This window comes from Anabrus simplex, chromosome 8 (assembly GCF_040414725.1).
Source record: "Anabrus simplex isolate iqAnaSimp1 chromosome 8, ASM4041472v1, whole genome shotgun sequence".
Taxonomy (NCBI): domain Eukaryota; kingdom Metazoa; phylum Arthropoda; class Insecta; order Orthoptera; family Tettigoniidae; genus Anabrus; species Anabrus simplex.
The window spans coordinates 15468057-15491305 of record NC_090272.1 but is presented as its reverse complement, the minus strand read 5'-3'; the positions used below and the strand labels follow the sequence as shown (position 1 = coordinate 15491305).

The following is a 23249-nucleotide window of genomic DNA, read 5'->3' as shown; positions in this document are numbered from 1 at the left end:
TATTACTGCAGGGTATTGTTCAGAAGCCAAAATTAGTCCATTACTTTTCTCGTAATAAACTGTTGGCTACTCCTGTATTTTATGAAATTATGTCTGAGAAACGATTTTTCCTATTACTGAAATTTTTGCATTTTGCGGACAATGAAGTTTATAATAGACAGGTTCATCCCAAACTCTGTAAAGTGAAGTCAGTTCTAGATGACCTATTATCAAAATTCAGAACCGCATATACTCCAGACGATCATCTATCTATTGATGAGAGCCTGTTATTGTGGAAAGGTAGACTGGGATGGAAGGTATACATACCGAAGAAAAGGTCGCGCTTTGGTATGGAATCTTATAAGTTATATGAAGCTAAATCTGGGTACGTGTGGAACCTTCTATGGTATACGGGGAAGGAAACCAATCTGGTACACAAAGTTTGTGGAATATATATTTCTGAGTACACTAAGCCTTCCAAAGTTTTATTTACACTGCAAAGAACACCTTTAGTTTAGAACACTTTACTAGTATCTGCATGCCTTACAACCTACTGCATCTAAACGTGATTAAAATAGTTTAAGGTTCTTATTCAACATCACTGGACACTTTATCACGGTCACTGTAAGATGAGGTGCCCCACACGGCGTTGTCTTCGGTCCTGTCCATTGCGCTAGAATTGACACGGTTTGGAAAACTCTTGGCAACAATCTCTGCCGGGATTAATTTCCTCATCATACAAGATCCATTTACACATTTGAGAAACTGAAGGCATCTTGAGTCGCCCACTTGATGTAATTTTCTTAGAATTGCAACTCCATTCGCTGCAGAAATGCCACAAATGTGCATTAAAAGCTCGGTTGATGGAAACATCTAGGGCATGTAGCATTTCCGTCATTCCACCAGGGATCATAACTATGTCAGATCGCTGTTTTCTCATCATTTTTTTCACTTTCTCTGCCAGGTGACCACGGAAGCCGTCAATCACCAACATGGACGGCCGACGTAACAGAGCACGTAACCAAACTGTTTTTAACCAATCCATGTACAAATCTTCGTTCATCCACTCCTTTTCCTGCACTCGCACTTGCCTCCCTGGAGGAAGCTTTTTCCTTTGGGCATTGTTTTTCGCTGTTTGCCCCCGTCAGTAGCTATGCACAACATTACAGTAAAACACTGTTTTTCTGCCCCTGCAGTTCAAACTTGAATGTTTTTTGCCTGCTTTGTTGACCGTAGTTTTCCCCAGGCACTTAAAAAAATACAGGAGTTTCGTCAGCATTTCCTATTGCCCCCATGCATGTTCCTTAATTTCAAGACACGTTGCTGAAATGCGAACAGTTTCTTCTTGTACATTTTGACCAGCTGCTGAGCCAATGACCTTCTGCGAATCATCAACTCATCTTGCGTCATAAAACGCCTTACCCAACCGTAACTTGCTTTAAACTGACTTCAGGAATTTCCGTTCTTCAGCAATTTTTCGTCCTCCAAACTGTACATTTCAACTGAAATTGAAAAACCGTCTGCTAGTGTTTTACGTACGTATCCCATAAAATCGTTTTCCAGTTCTGGATATTGCGCTTTTCCCCCTGTGAAATGCTTGCCATTTTCGTGATGATTCTTTAAGCGCATCTTTAATTAAAATTCAACACAGCACGTTCTCTTCACAACAATGCTTCCCTATTACCATTTTCTTTGACGTAACATGTCACTTGTAATTTAAATTTCGAAGTGTAATTTGCTCTGACACGACCCATGTTCCTCAGCTGCCATGCAAGGTACCGTACTTTCACCACCCTCAACTAAGGCTGTACCTTTAGGCACGCACTGAACTCTAAGGAATGGACAACAATGCCACATTTCAATTTTGAGTTCAGGAGCAGCTTATACAGATGAGCGGCCTATACATGCGTGAATACGGTAAATAACCAGTTCATCATGGATAAGTATAAATTCTAAACAGAAATCAGTAATTCACTAATAATGATTTTTCTCATTTCCTGCCGTAATGCGGGTGAAGACAAGCAATTTACATATCAACCCATCATAAGTTAGGAACTTCATATTTTATCCGCACTGACATGTAATCAGGAGAATAGGTATGCGGTTATCGACCATTTAATACACAATAAGTAAAAATGACAAAAGAGATTTTAGATTATTTCACTATTGCCATTTTACTTATAGTGTATTAAAGGACTGGCTTGAAATATAGACAACATTTAAGAGGTTATATGTCTGACATTTTATTATTGCATCTTTTAAATAAACTTCCACTTGAGTAGCCAGCAGAACAGATTTCATCAGCATATATCGGAAACTGTTTCGTTATTGAAGGATTTAGTGTATTTTCAAAACGAGGCAATTTGTTATTTAATCATCATCATCAATATCCCACACCAGTCGCCCGGGTGTGGTTAACAAGCCTCCTCTACTCCCTTCTGTCCTTCCACTTTTCCTGCTACATTCCTACTGCCACATCCAAGACAGCTTCTCTAATGTCCTTCCAAATCTGATCCACCCACCTTCTTCTTGGTCTTCCAACTGGCCTGTTTCCCTTAACTACTCTTTTAAATTCTCTTCTTGCTACCCGTTCCTTTCCCGTTCTTTTTACATGTCCGAACCATCTCAGTCTTGCTTTCTGTATGTTCTGTGCTAACTGTTCTATATTTAGCTCTTCTCTGATTTTAATACTTCGAATTCTATCTTTTCTTGTCTTTTTAACCGATGTTCTTAAAAATTCCATTTCTACATCTTACTATCTTGTCTCTTATCAGTTACCAACGTTACTAGTCCGTATGTTACAACCGGTATGAAATACTGTTTATAAAATGTTAATTTCATTCTCTTGGGTACTTTGTCATCCCATAAAAGCTCTCTGACTTGATGATAAAATGTTGTACCTTTACTTAGTCTGTTATTAATTTCAGGATTGATTTTGAAACCAATACCGCTTCCACTTATAATTAAATAGGAATGTAACACTACATTTCTTATTTACTTGTATTGAATAGGTTGAACTATGTTATTTGTTATTTCAATTTAACTGTGAACCAAAATGCAGCCATGATTTTTAAACAAACAAAACCGGTATTCATCCGAAAACACTACCTGCTGTCATTCCTGTCCCCAGTGACGTTGTTCCACGCACCATTGCAGTCTAGCATGTTTATGCACATTAGTCAAAGGTAGGCGGAGAAGTGGACGACGCACCGGCAACCCTGACCGTTACAAACAATGACGGACTGTCACTCCTGATAGTGTACGATGTGTTACACTGTTCTATTCTTGCACCAGAGCCGAGGAGGACGTAGATCTGTCCTGCAATATCTTGCGGACGAGGTGTCTATATTCTTGGGAGGGGGTCTGGGTGGTGCAACCAGACCCATCTCGTCGTGTTCTACGGCCTTCTGTGAACCATTCTGTACACTCCCATTGCACTACTCACACACATTGTCCCACACGAGCAGCTATTTCCTGGATGGATGCATCACGATGTCTCATGCCAATAATGTTTTTATGAACATGAGTGTATGAAACAAACTATCAATCTTCACAACAGATTAAACATTAATAGGAACTGAACTTCTGAAATCAAAATGGTGCTTGGCGAAAACGTTCTTACTTTTAAAAACATCCTACTAAAGGTTAGCAAATTACTTTTTCCCTACCTTATTGACAGATTTGTATTTGGCAACCAACTTTCCAAGCAACTCTCTCCATATGCATTTCTCTTTCTGGCATGCTTTGTACTGAGTCTCTTCTCTCACATTATATCCAAACAACAACATGCGAACTATAAAGGTGCAGTTCTAATTCCTTAATCAAGTGTGACATCACATTTTTCATATTCTACACACTTTACAAAAGTGTAATTCTTTATGAAAAAAAAGGTTTTGTGGTAAGGGCTCTTACATGACAGAAAGGATGAGTGATGAACTGGGATAGAAATATATGCTAACTTAATAAATAGAATCAATACATATTCGTAAAACCTGCTTCAATTCTCCTACGTCAAGGTTAACAGATGATTAACATGCAGTTAGTTTCTTTATATCTACGGCCTAGCCGTAATAAACATAAACACATGGAAGAAAAAAGCCTGTTAAAATTTAAAAAATCTCGAACATACATGCAGATATTTTTTTGAAAGTTGTAAAGAAATTTCTCACTATTTTGATCATTTTCTAATCTATTTTCACATGTATTTCTTCTTGCTTTGCTTACATCATTCTCAAGGACGGAATCAACGGAAACTAATCTCAACTGCAGCACAATTTCAAGAGACATACTTGATTATGGCCAACTGAGTCATTAAATAAAATAAGATTTTGAAATACATTCACAACCAAGAGAGTCCGGAATTCTCTTCTGTAATGTATTTCTTCACGAAACAAGTCGATAGACAATCAAAACCTTGGGAATAAAATAATCTTTGTGTAACGGCTTTATAGGTTTTTATTAAAAATCTGCAATCAGACAGAAATTGAATAAGCAGTAACTTATTGCGGTTGGAGCATTTTCAACAGAAATATAGCCACAAATATTTCGCATACAAAATATTTTAATGGAATTACCAGCAATAAATAATTTCATCATGTAAAACTAGAGGAGATACAATTTTATTAGGCAATGTACAAAAATATAAAAGATTTGAACCTTCACAAATTCATACATCACAAACTGCACAAAAAAGTTTGTTATAAATTCACCAAGAGTACCTTCACATAAAAATGGCAAAATTAAATCCTCCGACAAATATCATTTGGAACAAACAAAAGGTACATTCTGTTGTGTTACACAGTTATTATAATGTGAGGAAATGGAAAGAAGACACAAAACCTGAAAAAAAAAAATGAAAAAAAAAAAAATAGAATAAAAAATGCAATGAACCAGCTATTTGTAAATCAAGACCCATCCAACAGACAACACTATTACCACCTGGTTGCTTATGGTAATACCAACGGGTTGCAAGAAGATTAAATCTCCTAGAAATGGCCCCTTTATTTTATATAATTTTAAAACTGATTTAGACCATACCATTCCACTGTCTTCAAAGGATCATCCCCAGTTATGTACAGTAATAAGGTTTTCCACATTATCCATGACATACTAGAGTAAAGTAGGTGAAACAAAGTATATTACTGTATTACATTTTACTCCTTGCTTCCATATTAGGTTGAAGACCAGTAACAGGTATTCTGGAAGTAGACTGTACAGTCAGCGTTGGGCAGTGGCCAAAGGTGGCCAACAGCTTTGACTGGATAAACTCCTATATATGACAGACCAGTGTCCTTCAAAGAACACCTAAAAAACTGAAATCAAGGAATAACATCATCCAAGAGCTATGCAGTACCATATGGGGTTCTACAGCTTCCACCTTGAGATCATCTGTCCTTGGCCTTGTGAGTTCCCCTGTTTGGCTGAATAGTTGCCATGCAAAACTGATTGATATCCAACTGAATCAAACTATGCATTTCATTACAGGCACAGTAAAATCCACTCGAACTTTCTGGCTGCCAGTCCTGAGCCTTATTCCTCCACCTGTGAAGGAAACATGCTCTGGTTAGGGAGTACGGGCTTGATGCGTATAGCAATGTGTGCTATTTAGAGGCCATTCATCAACAGCTGACTGTAAGAAGCTGGAGTATGTGCGATGTTTACATGCATTTATTCAATCATTTTATCTTCAGATTATTATTTTTTTAACTATCATAACATTTCATCAGAACTATGTGCTCATTGATACTGTAATACAGTTTTCCTCCTCGACCTCATGAAATTGATTTGAAAAGAGGATGTAACTTAGCAGTAAATCGCAAGAAGTAATTTGGGATTAAAATATTTTAATTAATACAAAATAATTCTTCACAAAACTTATTTTAACCATTTTAATATCAATTACAAACAAATTATTATAGCAATGTTATATTTGCAAATTAAACTGCAGAAGGCCATCTTTTTAAAAGCACACACATCATAATAGTAGGCACTATTGTATTTAACTACCACAGTCTTAATTACAGCTATAATAATAATAATAATAATAATAATAATAATAATAATAATAATAATAATAATAATAACAATAATAATAACAATAATCTGAAAGATGAAACTGGTATTGATAGTCCCTGTGATTCTGTCAGTCAACGAGCTCATTCCACACATACTCCACAAGAGTCTGCAAGAACTGGATCTACCACCGAACATCTACAAAATTATGCAACATTCTGTCCTCCTGTCAACATGCAACATTGTCCGATCCTTCCCCTCACAAGAATGAAGACCCCGTGATCAAGAGTTTTGTATATACCTGTACATCAATGTTTGTATTATAATGTGCAAATACTTAAATCATTGTAAGGCACTTGGTGCATACCTGTGCCCCATTACTACCCATATTTCCTGTGGAGAAGTGTATGTAATAATAATAATAATAATAATAATAATAATAATAATAATAATAATATACCATACTGTAATACAGAGCAAAGTGTGAAATTGTACAGTATTCTATAATAATCTGATGAAATGGATTTTAAAAGGCAAGGGATAAATATAATTCCAGAAATAAGCGTACTTTACACAATATTAAGATTAAGAAAAATATAAGGTTTATGGTCCATTGTTCTTAATTTTAACTGTATCAATGCGGATCTATATGACGAAGTTCGTAAAGGGTACAATATTAATAGCTACAGAAATGACATAGTTTACAAATGCGTAATCGAACGAAAATTAGTGTCCTCATCCTGAGGTGGTGCAGGTATTTTCAGGCACATCGCTAAATAAAATGAACTGCATGTACCCATGTCAATCTTACATTTCTGACAGTATCAGGAATCAAAACCGGAGCACCCAACGACGGCAGTTAATAGTGCTAACCATTAAACTATAGAGGTGGACTTGACCATAGGTGCTATAAATGCATAAACATAATGTAAATAATCATTCATTGGCAACTTTAACTGTTTCTGACATTTTCACCTCATGCAAAATTTGGTAGTGTCCATGCATCTTCATAAACAGGAATTTCAACTGGTCCAACGTTAAGCATCTGCTTTTTTATAGGAAAAAGTTCTAATTTCTTCCCCTCATTAAATTTCACTTTCCCTGCGTTCGAAACATAAGTTCAAGACCTCTACAGGAATGATCAGTTTTGAGTTAACTGCATAAATAACAGATGAAATTTGCTTACATTTCTCTGATGGAGGGCATTCACAGGCTTCCCTAGCAGCATTAACCTATGCTAACATGATATTGTATTAGAAACAGACCGCAATTTTTTTTTGAAGGCAGCATTGTGGAATGTGTATATGAACATGAATCTTATTATCACCACTTACTAATAAAAAAAATCACTCATTGTCTTTACCATGAAATGGTAGACATAGCTGCCAACGTTTAGAAATAAAAAATAGGAAGAGTTTTTAATTCTTGGATTTCATCACATATATTGCACCACGGTCTAAGTGAAAAAAGGACAGGATAAAAGGCATACATATCTACAGTCACAATGTGAACTGACCATTAAATTTTAAATCAAACTAAAAAATACATAAAACGGCTACAAGAAATGTATCTCGAACCTCCATTACTCGAATTTTCAGAATCTCAAAGTAACTTAAATTTTCTGGCCATTTGTCCAATTCTTCACGTGTATTTATTTCTCTACGATTCAAAATTCTCTATTTCTCGAAGCAAACATTTCCTCCCTTGAAGCAAAAAATACTCTGTAACTTGAATTTTGTGCAACATTAACTGTGCAATACAGCATTTGTGGTTAGTGAGGAACAGTTAACAAGTGAAGAAAGCATTACAGTGAAGCTGGGAACTAATATGATGGAACCGAAAAGCTCGAACTTCTAGTGATTGGAAAATCGGCAAAACCTCGCTGTTTTTCGGGGGTCGATTACCGGTCAGGTACGAAATAGGGTTGCCATAATCTCAAAATCCAAAACCAGGACAAAACTTACGGTCAGTGTTATCGATCGAAGGAAATGGAAATATGAGGAATAAGGAGTCCTCGTGCCCCTAAGCTAAGGGAAACGTGCATTTAATTAATGATCCACAGTTGAGGAAGGACTGCTTCATTAAGAAAGCATTTATTACCAAAAATGAGAATATGCATTAAATTATTCAGTACACGAAGTTCCACTGTCATCATTTAAGCTTTTCTTATACCAATCGTATTTTTCAGAACCTTGAACAGATGAAAGGAACTTCATCTGGTTCTCAATCAGTTTATGAAATTCACTGCAACTTACATTTTTCATATTGTACTGTATTTGCAACATTGCATTATTTCATGCAAAGAAGACATTAGCACACTTCAATTTATAAAAGTTGAAAGGTATAAAACAATCATATACGTTTTGTGAAATTCATATGAAGTATTATTCTTTCCTCATGCGTATGTGTCAATTTCAAATGGGGTAGTATACTTTATATAAACTTTGTCAAATTAAGTAATGTGAATCTGAATTTTGAGATTGCGTTGAGAAATGAAATGCCAGGTAATTAAAACCTGTATTGAATGACCTCTTCAAATATATACTGTGTAAAATACATTAAATTCAACATAAAACAATGGTACATTTCAATATGTAAGTTAAAAGGTAAGAGGCAGGCTAACGAGCAGAGCAGCGCAGTACAAGGACGAGTACACAGATGTGTGTGAGTGAGACAGAGGAGAGACCGACCCTCGTACTCGTACAGTATGTCCGCGCAGTCACGGTGAAAGTACTTGCCGTCGCGTTTCCGGAACACGAAGTTATATCACCGACAAAATTATAAAAAAAACGTCGCACTGTATTTGGTACATCGCGTCGCGACTACAGTCTAATTCTAAAGACATTTGAGGAAATAATACGAGTGAACTTATTGAAGTGCAAATACCAAATATTTAACGTTCACAGAATATATCATTACGTGTAGACTTAGTTTACTTCACATGATATTGAACTTCTACAGAAACTAATGTGTAGAATTACCAGAACTCATTTCTTTTCGAGTATTGAACTGTATTTCTTTATTCACGCCATATTAGTATACGACTTACAGTAGTAATCTGGGTGAATACTAAGAACTTTTTCTGAGGTAATATGATGTTATAATAACAAGATAATCAGAAAATAATCCTTAGCGACTTAATGACCGTGTTCAAAGACTGTGATTATAGACTATGATTTGCCTTTTTCAAGTGTGAACTGTGTAATTATGGACGTTTCAGTAATGACTTTAAATAGTATTTCATACAGGAAGGAGTGTGATTATTCATTTAACGTCTTAAAGTTCAATTACGCCATAAACTGTGTTCAACAGTAAATGACAGTGTCAGTGATAACTACTCGCACTAAGTGAATTTTTCGTGTGCGAGCTGCAATTCTACACAATCCAGTTCCAGCTATCATCACCTCATCGGGGGACGTCAACATGGCGTGTTAAGGGAACACCGCCAATCCTGATTCTCCACGGAACATTCCAGATGTCCATCCTAAAAACATTTGTAGCAATATTTCTTTCATAAAGTGAGTAGTAACAAACTGACTAAAATTTTCTCATTAATTTTGAACAGTGGAAACTTCAGTGCCACGTGTGAACAAATATTTCAGAGTTCTCATAGTTTCTCAGAAGTGATTAATTTAATTTTCAAATTTAATTTTCATATCTCATAGAAAGACTTTAGGCTTTTCAAGTGTGCTATACATCAAGGTTTACAAACTGAAAACTTTTAACAGAAATTTAATTTCTCATGTCAATTTGCAATTACAAGCGTGTGCTCATATTTAGAAAGACTTTAGGTGGAAATCTAATACCTCGTCTTCTCACATATGAAAGACTTTGGAATCAGTGATATTCATTTAATTTTCATGAACAGAATTCAGGAAGATTACGTTCAAACCTTTAATTTCAATGCCAGATTTGAGTCCAATAATCATATTGCAGGGTGAAAAAATCAATAAATTGTTAAAAAAAATTTTTAACCATCTATTATTCGCTCTGCGAGTCTATCCTACTCTGTATCGGCTCCAAAACCAAGTTCCACTCCCTGAGGTCCTACTCATGCCCTTTCCCCAAAAACTTTTCCTGGTACAGTATATAATATTAAAAATTAAGCGATCATTTATTTCAGCCTTTATTTCTAATGAATTAACTGCAATCTACCACATTATTTATGCATTTATTACGAAAATGCGTTATCCTTTTTCATTTTGAATTTTCTTTTAGAGAACAGCAGTTGACGGGCATTACTAATCAACTCCGATGTTTGAATATCGAGGAGAGAGCTCGCAAGTGTTCATAGAGAGGAAACGATACGGTACCGAAGATGACCGACAATATTTTGTGACAAATGTTTGTTTTCTTATTCAAACAGCATCAAGTAACTTAACCGTATTATACGCATCGTGAAAACTTATTCCAAGCCCCAGAAGAGAAAAGATAACATTCTCACGATAAATTTACATAGCCATAGCCTCTCCGAAATTTAACCAGACGTAAGAAAATATAAACTAACCTCTGAAATCAGTGATGCACCCTGTCATACCTGCCATTCATAGTGTCCACAGAAATATTCACTCCAGTTTCCCTGACATACTAAGAAAAATTTCCCTGACTCACAAAAACCGAGCGGAAAGTTAATTCGCTGAACAGCATGTTAAAAAAAAAAAAAAAAGAAAAAAAAAAGAAGGAAATTCCAGCCTCCGCCATTCCCATAGCTGGCCTAATTCTCTCTCCACTTCCTGTTTTTCAATTATTTATGGAAATGATTACATTGATGGGCACTTTATATATTTATACACACAAAAATTGTTTAAGGGCAACATATAATTTCCAAGGAACAAAGTACAACTACATTTAAAACACTCTTGAGATCAAAAGTAATTAACTTGTTCCTAATGCAGGCGAATATAATGAATTCCAATTAGTCTAGGTCTATATTAAACAGTTTTTAAATTTGAAGAAAAATCAGTCATAGGCACCATAGGTTTCTGACTTTGAAATCTTCTGAGGAAAGGTTCAAAATCTGGCAAAATACTTCTAAAAGCACTTAATTCTGCCTTAAGTAGTGGATTCTTCACAGCTTCTCTAAGGTATTGAAGTTTTGTTTTTTTCAGTGTACTCTTTCACAGATTTGTCAATGTAATCATATATTTTAAGAGCTTGATCAACACAGCATCCATTTTCCAACCATCTTATTGCAGTGAACTTGTAAGGAAATGCAATTCTTGTTGTTATGTCTATATATTTAGCACGCCAAGCAGGGCTATCTTTAGAGAGACTGTGCAGAGATCTGAAAAAATGAAAAAAGTCCCAGTCTATTTTGGAGATCCCAGTTTTCATGTCTCAATTCACTGTATGCAAACTGTATATGCCTATATCAAGAATAGATTTGGCCTTGGGGTTTAGCACTTGCAAATGATTTTCAAGCTTTTAAAAATAAAACTGAGGTTAACATTCAGCCCATCCACTGAGAGTTGAAAAATATTACCTAAAGGTACGAACAGTCCATGTATAATACCATCTAATAAGTGATCTGCATTTGCCCTGCCTAAAAATACACTATTCCAATACCTTGTTGTAACTTTTTCAACCTTGCACACAAGTCCATTTGTCCTCTTTGGACAAATTTGTCTAAAGATTCATCAAAACAAAGAAAGTAATCAGAGCAGTGTTAAAAGTCATTTTGCAAACTTTCTTTAAAATATCGGGCTAATCCATTATTTATAACATAGGAAGCCTTAGTCTTGCCCATAGTAAAGTTTTGAGCAATTTTACTGCCTGGGAACATCGTTTTGAATGTTGCGGAGGTTTCATCACAAGAGTTGAGAGGCTTCCAGTGACAACCTGGAGAGTCCATATGGCCTCAGCCGATGTAACATCATCTTTATTCACATTGCAAGTCTTTAAACTACTTTGACTTGTTCCTGGCACTGCTAATTCTTTTGTAGCTGTGGATCTAGTGCTAACTCTTGGCTGCGGAGTGATGTTAGCGATTATCCAGTCGTCAGGAAAGTAGCCGGCTAAGAAGCAACGGTTAAATATAACAGCAATGGGACGGGCAAGAGTCGTAGGGGTATTCTTAAGGAAGATGGGACTGAGACGATCCAGACCAGTAGATTTATTTTCTGCGATGTTGTGTTTGATTACAACCCAATCTCCCTCCTCCCTCACATGATATGTGACGATGGTACTCTACTCCCCTTCTCTCCAGAGTTTTGCACAAACTGTCAGAATGTGTCACATCGCTACTACACCAGATCGCGCTCTAAGACAGACCCTCTGGACGGCGCAGAACAAACATCTTTTCCAAATAAGAACGAGAGGCAAGACGTTCTGATCTGATGTCCACCATCTTATAACAAAGGAGTCACCAAACAGTCAACACAGCGATTTTTTCTTTATAACCTAAGAGTATTACTTGTGCTTATTGTCCTAATGTTTCTTCTTTGTACAGCTGATGATGACCACTAAGGCCCGTATTCACCAACACGAGTAAAAGCTTTTATCTTGGTTAAAAGCTACGTAAACCGAGATAACAGTTAAGTTTGTATTCACCAACAACATCATCTCGGATAACGGGTATTATCTCGGTTGAAAATTTTACCGGAGATTGGTTGCCCGGTAAAATGGGAAATCTAAGATAACAGCATTCCAAAATGGCAGCTCGTAGACGGCTGGAATATCTGATTGAAAGGGAAAATCACAGCGACGAGGAATATGATCAAGATTATGCAGTTAATAAACGTCCTAGGTGGATAAAAGAACGAGCGACATACTTCGAGGACTACGACGACACTGATTTTCAGACTCATTTTAGGTTATCTAAAGCTTCGACACTGTCAGTCTTATCCGAGATTGAACATAACCTGGAATTTCCAACAAATAGGTAAGGCGAATTCTCGATTATAGCTTATATCTTGTACGGTACACGATTGAAGAACTAAGGAATGTTTTATATTTTTTGAGTGAAGTAAGTCGCAAAATTTCTTTCGTAATTATTGAACAAGTGACAGGCATACCGGTAACCAAAAAATAAAAGGTATAAATAGGTTAGGCCTTGTTGTCGTATTTTAGTATAGGCCTTTACAACTCAGTTCATGGTTTATCTTATAAACACTGTCCGAAATGTAAATATTACCGATATGAATACCGGTGATTTATACGTGTTTTAATTAAATTACGTATTTCTTATTGCAAATTCTGTTATTTTGCTTAATCGCATTAATCCATTCAATTTTCACGTACTTTTACACGTTAACCGCGAACTGACCTCGTACTAGTATCAACGTACTAACAAAATAATGCAAAAGGAATTTTTGCAAGTCAAGTTCAGTACGGTATCTTTGCTGTATTACAATTACAAGTAGGCCTAATCATTTTCCAACATTGTGACTAGATGACCGGGCATTACAGTAGGCCTAGACATGACAGTACTAATTTTAATAATTGCTGTAGTCAATAAGTAACATGGTTCTTCTCAGCCAGTGAAGTGAATGGTATTTGTTGTACTTTTGGTCAGAGTTCACAAATACACTTGCCATTCAGTGAATGGTATGAATTAGTTGCACAAATAATCTGTGTTACAGTACTGTATGCCTCGTCATAGTGCGCCTTTGCCCCTTCTCTCTTTAACATTGCCTCTGTGAAATATAATTCTTCCCAGATACCAGACCTTTTCATCTGTCAGTTACATATTTCTCTGAAACCGTAGTAGACGGGAGCTGCAGTCTCGCTTTGAGATCCACTGTGAAGAAAAGTTATTTTGCCAGTTCATAAATTAGCCTTGTTGATGTAGACTTCGCTACACATATTGCTCTCTTTGGGAAACTTGCTTTTACCTGCTCTAGGACTGTTAGGTCTGCAGGCATTATAGCCTACGCATGGTATACTTCACTCGATAAATAAGGCAATTTCTTTAATTCTTCACTAAAAAGTTACACCCTTGTCTTAAGTTAGTACTGTACAAACATGCATATTTAGGTAACCACAGTGCTTATCAGTACATCCCATTTTTTATCATACGAAAACTGTATGGATTGTCTTTCTATCCTTTCAGGAATCAAGCTGTTTCACCCATAAATCAGCTTCTGCTTACTTTAAGATATTACGCTACTGGAAGTGGTCAGCTTAGTGTGGCAGATTATGCTGGGGTGAGCCAGTCTACGGCATCTCGAATTGTACATCGAGTCAGCGCAGCCATAGCAGCTTTACGACCCCGCTATATTAATCTTCCTCAAACACCTCAGTCTATACATCGAACACAGATTAACTTTTATAATATCGTTAGGTTTCCAAAGGTGATAGGGGCAATGGACTGTACCCATATTCGGATACGATCCCCTGGTGGTAATGAAGCAGAGCTCTTTCGAAACAGAAAGATGTACTTTACTTTAAATGTCCAAGGAATGTGTAATTCTAACATGGAATTTTCCTACGTAGCTAGATGGCCAGGCAGTAGTCATGACAGCACTATTTTTAATAATTGTGTAGAACGAGCCAGATTTGAGCAAGGTATCTACAGAGATTCAGTATTGCTGGTAGATGCAGGTTACCCCTGTAGACCATATTTAATGCCTCCACTGGATGCAGTTCAAACACCGGAAGAGAATCTTTACAATGAATCACAAATAAGAACAAGAAATGTGATAGAAAGAACATTTGGTATATGGAAGCGACGATTCCCAGTTCTTGCTTTGGGAATGAATGTCACGTTAGATTGTGTATTTCCTGTGATAATTGCAACAGCTGTTCTTCATAATATCTTGCGTCAAGCTGGAGAAGAGCTGCCTCCAGATGATCCACATCTACAGCTACCTACACCGTGGGATGAACTATTAGGAGAAGGGCAGATTGATAGACGAATGGATCAACAGGGCATACCTCGCCGTGACAGTCTTGTTAGACGAACAATAATTGATTCCTACTTTAGAAGTCTTTTACGGCAATAACAACACAGTACTGTCACGGTGATAATCCTCTGTACTGTTGTAACTTCACAAAGATAAAGAGGTAAGTAGGAAAGAAACACTGTTTTTGTTTCTTGCTTACATACAACATACAACATGAAGTACATGTTGTATTATTGTAATTAGATGTTATTATCTAGCCTATGTTGATGTTTTATAGTATTCTCTTGATTTTCAGATGGCACCAAAGTGCTGTATTCTGGAATGCTACAGTAATTACAGTAATTTTGAAGAAATAGATGTCTTGTCAAACCAGAAGTGATTACAAGACTATTCCCAGGTCTACCAGAATATTTGAACTACAAACCAAGCTGGAAGGATTAAAGAAAGATATTGGGGACGAGTGGGAGTTGTTTATAAAGAATGATTGCAAGAGTTTTTGTGTTATAAAAATGTATAAATGTGCCCATAGTGTGTGAAAATAGATACTAATGTGGGAATCCAAGTGTGTGTGAATGGTCATATAATGACTTCTTTTCACTTGTCTTGGATAATGTCACAAGGGAAGCAGCAGAGGTGGTTTCAGCTACAAAGTTTGTTAACAAGGTATGTTGACAGGAGCAATGATTCTGCTGAGAATAATACTGAATTTTAGAACAGATGACTCTTAGGCAATCTATAATTAATAATAATAATAATAATAATAATAATAATAATAATAATAATAATAATAATGATGATTTGCATTAGAAAAGATGACCGGGTCACTTGTAATTAATATTTATTTGTGTGAAAATGTACAGAAACAGCTAACATTTTCATTAGAACAAATTTTTTTTGTATGTAAAAATCTTACAATTTTGGTACGATCCTTACTGCTTTTGTGTTGTATGAACTGTTTTCTTGTTATGATGAATAACCTTATTTCAAATATATTTGAGAAAATTCCACATTTTCAATACTTCAAAATATGTATTATCTATTAATATACAATTGGACTATGGTGAAACATGTTTCGTGGCTGAAAATGTCCCAAAAAAAAGGGACGAAAGATATTCCACTGTAATCCAATTGTATTTTAATAGAAAAATAAATATTCTGAATTATTGAAAATGTGGAATTTCTCTTACATACAGGCATGAAATTTATTTCATATAAGTTTGGTTTGTGCTACCACATCCAAAGTATCTCCAGAGTTTTTCAAGAAAGCCCCATCTCTCTCCTTCTTTCAAGAGTGAAAATAGGAATTATTTTTTAGGAGTACTTATTGTATTGTATTGTATTTGTATTGTATGTATGGAGCTGACGAGATGATCAGATTCTTGATGGTGAAGCAGAGGCGAGGGAGGTATTGCTACTGCTTGGCCCAGAAACATTGGTTCTGTAAATATCTACGAATGGATTGACGCAGGCTGACCAGATTGTACTCACATAAATTTATATTAATCTTCTGAAAATCCCTCTTGATGCAAAAGAAAGGCCTAAAATTTTATTGGTACGTTTTACACAATTCTCTCCGTTATAGGCTATTATATTAGACCTTTCTGCCTGCTTCAAAGTACCAGGTCTCTCGATTGCTGTATCAGTGAATAATATTGCGGTCATAGTAATAATTATAATATTAATCATATCACAGCAGAATAAAAATATGAAAATGATTTGGAAAAAATTATAGGCTACATCTTAAGATGAAAAATTGCTTTACAAGGGTGAAGCTAAGTCTGAATAAGTTTTGTTGGAGGAGGATAATTTATTAGAATCTTCTTCACTCCTGTTAACTAGTTTGCCATGACTTCAATAATCCTGTCTCTGTCAGTACTACTCATGACAGCTATACCCCACGCAGACATCTTTTGTTACTGTTGGTATCTTGATAACTTCTTTGCTTAGCTCTCAAAATGATATTCACACCAAGGTCACTAGCATCACTAAACATACTGTTTTACTTTAGCCCATGCAACTATTGGACTGAGTTCGCAGTTGAAGTGGGGTAGCCTAGGTACGATATGGCTATGAGCAGCTAGAAAGTTGATGAATTTTAAATAGCTATTGGCTTTATCACCTCAATCCAAGTCTTATACCTGCGCTCTGCGCATTTTAACACAACATGGTACCCCTTGTCGTCGTAGCCAGTGCTCTCAAACCTCTCATTGTTTTCATCGAGAGTGGTATCAGATATTGCTCGCCGCAAGCCAATAATAGGTCATCTGCCTGCCTGCCATTCCTCTTCACCTTCAGTTCCCCCTAACCCCCCACATGCAACTGCTCTTTCAGGGATCCTCTCTTCTCAGCTCTGTACAGTAGTAACTGATCCGATAGGGAAACATTTTCAAGAAAAACTATCATAACGTAATGGCTACAGAAAATCAAAGCCTATATGATGGTCATAAGAAGGAAATTGTTGGGTTATTTCCAGTGAAAAACCTTACTGTTGCAGAATTGTTAATGCTTCCATGGGAAGTACTGGCGTTCATTAAAAGTAAAGGGTTGGGTTGAGTAGCTGAGATGGTAGAGCGCGGCCTTCTGAGTCCAACTTGGTGGTCCGCTGATATTTGAAGGTGCTCAAATATGTCACCTTGTGTCAGTAGATTTATGTTACTAGCATATAAGAGAAGTCCTGCAGGACCAAATTCCATCTCCTCGGCATCTCCGAGAGCTGTAAAAGTTTAGTGGGACGTAAAAACCCATAACAATAAAAGTTTTTCAAGTCTTGATTTTAACAACATAAATAGAAATGTTTTCTGAATTGCAGAATGTAAAATCTGTTCATTTCAATACTCTATACAGGAAATCCACCTTTGATTTTGTGCACATCTTCAAGAGCATTCATAGTAAGTGGTTTAATCTGAAAAATGCCAGCAAGACTTATGCCTTAGTTTGATAATTTTGATGACAGTATATTTGTATTTGTATGCAAAATTCTCAGAAGTTAGGGATATTTATAAAAATCTAAAGAAATATGTTATTGAATACTGATACCTGTCCGGTGGCCATGATCGTGAAGGCATTGAAGTCTATACAATCTGACACTGTGGTTAGCCAGTTTGAGACCCATTGGTTGAAAAAAGTATCACCATCAGAATGTTGGCCAGCAGGGTAGGTGCTGGTATACAATTTCTAATAGCTACATTGCATGCCAAAATCATGGATTAAATTCCAAACCTCTTTGCAGTGCTCACATGGAGTGAGGGCATATGACGCTGTTGATGGCGATTCGTGTATTGGATGGGGATGTAAAGCCTTGAGGAGACCCTGTGGTGCTAGTCGACAGGAGTAGTAGAGTATGTACCAGCACCAGGTTTCACCCTTTCCCTTCCTACTATCATATTAAACGCCATACACTTCGTCATATCTCATTAACTCCTCTGATGGGAGGAAGGGCATCCGGCCATGAAAACCTTGCTACGAAGATTCATCTCGCATCATACCAGACTCCATAGAGGAACAGGACAAGGGTTGGACATACATGTTATTGAATACTGAACTTGAACCATAAGGCTGTCTAACAGTTTGGAAAGACAAATGGTCAGTTTGGTAGATAACTTATTTCATGAAATGGCAGGTACTGCTTATTTAGGATACAGGAAAATCATGTAAAAATTATGCGAAGTGGTACCAGAAGTAGCAGCGAGGAGAGATCCTTCCTTTATGCTAGTCAGGATGCACAAACCCCCACCTAGAAGTATTCTTTCTTACACAGAAGAAGTAAATCCAAGACTGTGTAAATGTAGGGAATGCGACCATTTTCTTTGTTGATATTGCCTGGCTGTAATGAAGAAAAGTTTGCTGTTGTCTCTGATAGAGCTCGCATCATGTCTGGCCACATTGGGTCAAAATAAGTGAAGCGCCCAGTTTAAAATTGTCGTGGCTTGTACTGAATCTCTGACATATTTACAATAACTAGTGATAAGTGAAATTCATAGACTTTTTAATAAGTCATAGGTTAATAAACTTAGGCCTGTTCATTTGTTGTGCAACGTGTGCCAGATGTCTGGAAGTGTCAGGAACAAAATTAATTTTCTTGTGCCAGAAAAAATGTACCTGCAACTTCAAGCAATTGACCAGCAAGAGTATATTTTTGGAAGCTAGGCTTTCAAACTGATAGGTAACCAGACCATTGGCCTATCCAGAGCAGACCAGTGGTTTTGTACAGGGTATAATAGAGGGCTGGAGGCTGCTTCACAGCAGCTAACCTGGGGGCTTATGCTCCAGACTTCCTTTCCTTGTTGTGCAAATCAAATTCAACTTTTGGCCAGTCTCAAACATAAAATACAATGTTTGTACTGTGTACATTAATGCACCAACATTGCCTGCACTGTTTACTGAATTGTGACATCATCCAAGGCACACCATGTTAGATCTCTAACTCGGTCCTGGAGGGTAAGAGTTGTAGAAACCGGGTGAGTTGGCCGTGTGGTTAGGGCAGTGCAGCTGTGAGCTTACATCCAGGATATAGTGTCGGCAGCTCTGAAGATGGTTTTCCGTCGTTTCCCATTTTCACACCAGGCAAATGCTGGGGCTGTACCGTAAGGCCATGGCCGCTTCCTTCCCATTCCTAGGTCTTTCCTGTCCCATCGTCACCCTAAGGCCTATCTGTGTTGGTGCAACGTAAAGCAAAAAAAAAAAAAAAAAAAAAGAAGAAGAAAAGTTGTAGAGGGAAAATAAGGCGACGATGGTTCGACTAAGTTTCTAATGATTTAAGTACAAGTGGAATGGAACTGAATGAGTCCACAGTTAGTTAAGAATAAGAGGATTATGGAGGCTTGCAGACTGACTGCTGAAAGGCATAACAGTCTATATTGAAGATGTATGCACGTAGCCTGTGTGTTAAATAGAGGTGTCCAAGTATTCCCAGAAATGACTCTGCAGTTAGGATGGTGCTTGCACAAAGTATATTTTTACAAAGCGTAAACTACATCAGTTCCTCCTTGCTGTACTACTGAACTTATTAAAACAAAGCAACTATCTGATGTCACTATATGTACATGTGGTCGAAAATATATTGTATTATGATTCAAAACATGCTGATAACTCCATTTTATAAATATTGTCACACATTAAACAAGGTTGAGAAATGATAACTGTCACTTCAATAAAAGAAAATATTTCCCTCTTTTTCTTTGCAGTACTTTGTATAACTTATTATAATCTTATCAAACAATGATGCTAAAAAATAACACAGTGCATCCCAGCCTGCACAACTTGCACATACTGTTGGGTGTTCATTTCTTGTTAGGGATGTACGTTGTTCATAAGAACTGCTAGCAACTGAGGAAATGTGTGCACAGGTGTGAGATGAATATAACCTTTTACCGTTGGTTTCTGTACAGCATGAATCAAGTTGTTAGGGGTTAGAAAGGTTATCTAAATTATTTTCAGCATAAGCATACTTTCTTTCGGTATGTGTGTGTGTGTGTGCATTAATTTGTTGATTTAGGAGGTTTTATTGAGCCATTAGTTGGTAATGACATCTATGTCAAATTCTAGGAATTGCATAAATTTCAGTGAAAACAAAAACAAGCAAGAAAAGCAATGGCTAATGATGTCAGCAATACTGAAAATGACACACTATTTATGTTAGGTTACAAAAGCAAATATAGTGTATTTTGTGAGGTTGGATAATGAACACTTAGCTCTAAAATAAAAGTCACTTTTCCTACTTAAGTTTTGCTGAAATGATTTTTGAGGCTTAAAAGTGTCTATTAATATTTGGTTACTATGTTGTTGTTGTGTCATTCTGAAGTTGATTAATATGTAAATAAAGTATGTTAGAACAGCTAATTACATTTTCCACATTCTTAACTAGTATTCCAGCTGCCCCTCATCACTAATTCCTTCACTACCTTATTATGGTAAATTACTATAAGGTCAAGAAATGATGAACAAATAATTTGTGAGGCTTAAACTGTTCCATTTTCTCTGCGTGTCCAACACTTGTAGGCTATATTAAAGAAATTTCTACAGTAGCACTGAGATTAGAATTATCATGAAAAAATATTAAATAACCAACATCAGGTAAGTTTAAGGTAAGAATTTATCTTAATGCCTATGGTGTTTGGATTTAGCTACTTCTTGTACAAATTCAGTTTGTTCCATTTCTTAAATTAGTTAGGCCTAAATGGAGAACAATGAAACAGTATGTGTCTCGGCATGACCTATATATTGACCAAGTAGGATAGAATGCAATTGCCTGAAAAAATATTTCATCAGGCTATTCAAATAAATTAATAATGTGTGCCTTCAGTGCTATGTTAAACAGCATTCAATTTGTTGCTTATGACATTAGTGAGTTATTTCTCTAATCATGATAGCAGAGAATTATTTACGAGCAGCAACAGCAGCAGAATGCAAGTGCCAGCTGGCCAACAAGTTATCAGTGAGAGGTTGCATCAATGTGTAGTCCAACCTGGTACTTTATAGAATGCTGTGGTATTGTACAAGAACAAATGTTACATAATGATGTTAGTTTAGTTTGTTCTTACATATGACAGTATTATATAGCGAAACTGGGAAGATTAATTTTTCAGATTTTCTTTTTTAGAATAGCCTATATTATTTATGTATTTTCTGTTTCTCTGTACAATTAAGGAAACAAATAACAAGAAACACACCCAGAATTAAATAAGAAAAAATACAATTAAATAAGAAACACACAAAGTAAATAACTAAAACACACCAAGAATTAAATAAGAAGCAACACACAAAATAACTAAAAACACATAACACAGCTGAACTCATTTTACTGTTTTTTCATCAACAATTCTGTTTTGATTTTCTCTTGCTTCAGAAGTTCATTCTCCCTCTCAAGTCTGACTTGTTCAATTTTCAGCTTTACTCTCTCCTGCTCTAAACGAAGAGAGTGAAGCTCCTGTTTCCACAAGTGTTCCTGCGTTGCTTCCTCCGTGCACTTTGTTATCGCCTCAGCTTTTAATTTGTGGACTTTTGCCAAGGGTTCTTCTGATTTGCTAAGCGTTGGCCTTCTACGCTTAGCCCACCTTGGAGAAATTGACACTGGAGGGGCTGGGGAAATGTTGAAGTCTACGCTGCTCACTTTATGGGAGTCACTTTCATTACAGCTTGTAGTCGGTTTCAGAGCTGGATGTATTGAAGACTTTAGCATATCTGAAGTATAGTCGCTTCAATCCAACTGCACTGCTTCAGCCTCCATATTAGACTCCCCACACCCCTCTTCCAAAACAACTACATTACTGGTACCAATGTCCATAGTTAACTCTAATGGTTCCCTATCACTCACAGTTGTCACCTCCAATGGTTCACTATCGCCATCGTACGGGTTCTTCATTCCCTCTACTGAAGGGCGAATCAGCTCGATTACTCTTTCCAGAATAGGGTCACTTTTAATAAACGTATTACTGCCCCCACCTGTTTTCAACACTTCCATTTTTCTGTCCGCTGATGCTTTCCTGGCAGCTTTCTTCATGTTCTCCCAAACTGTCTTCAAATTTGCAGCGTCCCGAACAGACTCATTTCTTTGGGAATTAAATGAAATGGCAATTTTTCCCCACCTATCATTCTTCATCTGCGTCGTTACACCATCTGTTTTCTTATTTTCAATTACATGAATGTTCTCAGCCACCAAATTAATTAACATTTCCTTCTCGTGGAACGTCATATTTGGCTTCTTCCTTCGTTTCTGCAGCTCACAAGCGGACATGATTTACGAGAAAATTACGAAAAACAGCAATAATATCTCAAACACTTCCAAAACACTCAACAACTTGTATACTTTTCGCTAATGGCGGCAGTGTGTAGTCATTTGTTTTCTGTGCGGCAGTATGAAAAATTCTATGTTCAAATTCACTTTGCAAGGAAATCTTGGGTTTCGTAAACCGAGATAATAAATGCTGTGGTGAATACGGAAGCAACCGTTATCCGAGATAATAACATTATCCGAGTTTTGGAAATCTAAGATAATAGCCAAAGTTACCGACATGTTCTGTAAGTGTTAATATATATTCTATTTTGCCTACGGCATAAAATAAAGTATCGATTAGGTGGTTCTTTATATTAACTTATTGATTATACTCATCGATACGGTCATGAAATGGACAACTTGTAATGGGAACAAGGTCACGGATCACAGCACGGGTCCAGTCATAGAACAGGTCTACTGCTTCTTGGACTTCCCCCACTTGCAGCAAATGCCAGGGCAGAAGAGAGAGGGTGTGATTGACAGCCTGCCAATCAACCTTTCGCCACATGGGTACACAGTTCCTGGTATAGGGTCAATGACATTTCGGGGAGCGGGGAGGGGCAATGGAGAATGTTGCCTTTACAGACTTGTGGTTCGATTTAAAAATATTTCGTCCCACAGAAATAACTGAAGGCTCAATGGAG

The 23249-nt window shown here is 36.7% G+C and overlaps 1 protein-coding gene across 1 annotated transcript in view; it reads right to left on the bottom strand.

The window, feature by feature from the left end:
• pps (protein partner of snf) overlaps nt 1–23249 on the bottom strand; it is a 709730-nt gene that overhangs the window by 123716 nt on the left and 562765 nt on the right. The window contains exon 15 of the mRNA XM_067153098.2: nt 5365–5520. Within this exon, the coding sequence (XP_067009199.2) occupies nt 5365–5520 (156 nt within the window). The remainder of the gene's footprint in view (nt 1–5364; nt 5521–23249) is intronic.